At 32.4% G+C, this 2,458-nt stretch overlaps 1 protein-coding gene across 1 annotated transcript in view; it reads right to left on the bottom strand.

Moving 5' to 3' along the window:
• The window catches only part of LOC107712524 (S phase cyclin A-associated protein in the endoplasmic reticulum-like), a 127,936-nt gene that overhangs the window by 25,897 nt on the left and 99,581 nt on the right, over positions 1 to 2,458 (bottom strand). The window contains exon 28 of the mRNA XM_016517814.1: positions 1,187 to 1,336. Coding sequence (XP_016373300.1) covers positions 1,187 to 1,336 — 150 coding nt within the window. The remainder of the gene's footprint in view (positions 1 to 1,186; positions 1,337 to 2,458) is intronic.

The raw sequence follows: 2,458 nt of genomic DNA, 5'->3' as shown, positions 1-2,458 counted from the left end.
TATATATATATACACACATACATACATACACACACACACACACACACATATATATACATACAGTATATACACACATACATATACACAAATGTTCAGCTAACTGCCGAGACAACTTTTATTTTTCATCTAGTTTAACTTGATGTACTAAAATAACTGAAACTGAAATATGAATAAAAACTATATATAGATAAAAAAAAAAAAAAAAACGAATAAAATGACAAAAACACAAATCAAAACTAATAAAACTTTAAAATTAAAACAAAAAATACGTAATTCACAATAGTAATAAAACCATAATCGTATCTAAATGACACTAAAATGACACTGATCTGCACAACACCTTCCACAAATATAATACAAATGTGCACATTTTTTTTTTTGCAGCATTGCAATTCACAATTTTTTGTCGCTATTAGATATGTTACATAAATTATCATCTAATATAAAATTAACGTAACATTAAAACATACTGTATCATATTCGATTCACTTTGGTAAAATTGTATTTTCAACAAAATATTAGCAGTTATTACCAGTTTTGAGTAAATTACATGTGCTCACTTAGCTTTAAAAAATCTGGGATGAAATGGTTATACTACATGATCTGTCAAAAATATGTTTTTGTGGATATACTGTATTGTTCAAAAGTTTGGGTCAGCAAGGTTTTTAAACATTTTTGAAATTTTATGTTCACCAAGGCTGCATTTATTTGATCAAAAATACAGTAAAAACTGCAATAATGTGAAATAATTTTTACAATTTAAAATAACTTTTCTATTTTAATATATTTTAAAATGCCATTTATTTTTGTGTAATTTTAGCATCATTACTTTCGTCTTCAGTGTCACATTCAGATCATTCTAATATGCTGATTTCATAAATGTTGAAAGCAGTTGTGCTGCTTTTTATTTTATATATAATATACATTTTTCAGGATTCTTTGATGAATAGCATTTATTTAAAATACAAATCTTTTGTAACATTTTAAATGTCTTTATTGTCACTTTTGATCAATTTAATGCATCCTTGCTGATTAAAAGTATATGTTTGGTGTGGGTGTATTTGATAAGACTGCTTAATATACTAAAAATGCATCAATATATAATCATGATACCATATGTATTAATGAAACAAACGTGTTTGCACGCTTGCACATTACATAACATTAATAATGAAGGTAATCCCACCTGGTTGTCTGGGTGGTTGACAGTGAAGTAGCCGACGCAGATGATGAGCTCATGGAGCAGCTCCTCGGAGCTGTGTTGAGAGCAGTACCACAGCAGAGAACTCACAATGTGTCTGAAGGCCAGAGACAGACCCTCCGCTCCTAAAACACACTAGACACAACAGAAACCTACATCAGAATCTGACCAGTGGATGAGTCAGCGAATTTAATGTGCATTAAAAATGCAAAAAGCCATGGAAAAAAAGCTGTGCAATACAGGGATTTCAACACTATTAAATTAATAGATCACACACGGTTTCTTCTGTTTCCGTTTCTTCTTCGGAACACAATAGAAGAGAGAATGCTTTTTGTCCATGCAATAAAAGTCAATGGAGACAACACTGGAGACTGTTGACATTTATTTTATGGACAAAACCACACTGAGATATTTTCTTCATCTTCTTTTGTGTTGGGAGAAAAAAGAAAATCATACAGGTTTGGAACATCATGAGGGTGATCTTTTCTCAGCAGGAAACGTGGTGCAAGAGAAGGAGGTGGAACTTGTTGCTCGTGAAGGTCGAACTGGTTCTGGAATCAGTAGTCCCACCTCAAGACCCCCCAATTCCCTCAAACTAAAGAGATGCTATCTGCTGGTCTAGAGACAGTATTTATTAAACATGTCAACATGACTGAACGCCTCAGGGTCAGCACTGAAACTACTGACATTTTCTGCTGGGTTGGAGAGTGTTATGGGATGGAGAGTCTAAACAACAATACCTGAAATTCTCAGCATATGTAATGGGAGCAAGACGCTGGGTTTGCATCACCACAGGCAGTCTGTTTGAAAAAAACTGATTAACATTTCTTACCAAAAGGAATAATAACCAAGACTTCTGATTTTTTTTTTAGCATCACTACTGAATATTTGTTCATAACACTATTGAAAGGCCAGCAAATTTTGTAAATATTAAATTGTGAACAAATGTAATTTTTAGTTAACACATTAGGTTCAAAGTACTATGTGTAGTGTTTAGATTGTGAGGATGACATTCATATGCTGGACAGAGGTACAGTGGATGGATGCAGCAGAGCTCTTTGCTTGTCTCACAAAAACAAAACAAAACAAAAAACAAATCTAAACAAAACAAACACACACACACACAAGCCCCCCCACACAAATAAACAAAACTAAAAACACTAAACAGAACAAAAACAAATCAAAACAACACAAACCAAAACACAACAAAACAAAAACAAATCTATGGAAGCACATTTCCGCCAAAAAAAAAAAAAA

This window comes from Sinocyclocheilus rhinocerous, unplaced genomic scaffold, assembly GCF_001515625.1.
Source record: "Sinocyclocheilus rhinocerous isolate Xijiao unplaced genomic scaffold, SAMN03320098_v1.1 scaffold1259, whole genome shotgun sequence".
Classification (NCBI taxonomy): Eukaryota; Metazoa; Chordata; class Actinopteri; order Cypriniformes; family Cyprinidae; genus Sinocyclocheilus; species Sinocyclocheilus rhinocerous.
Note: the sequence above shows the minus strand (reverse complement) of the source record. Positions and strands in the feature narration are given on the sequence as shown.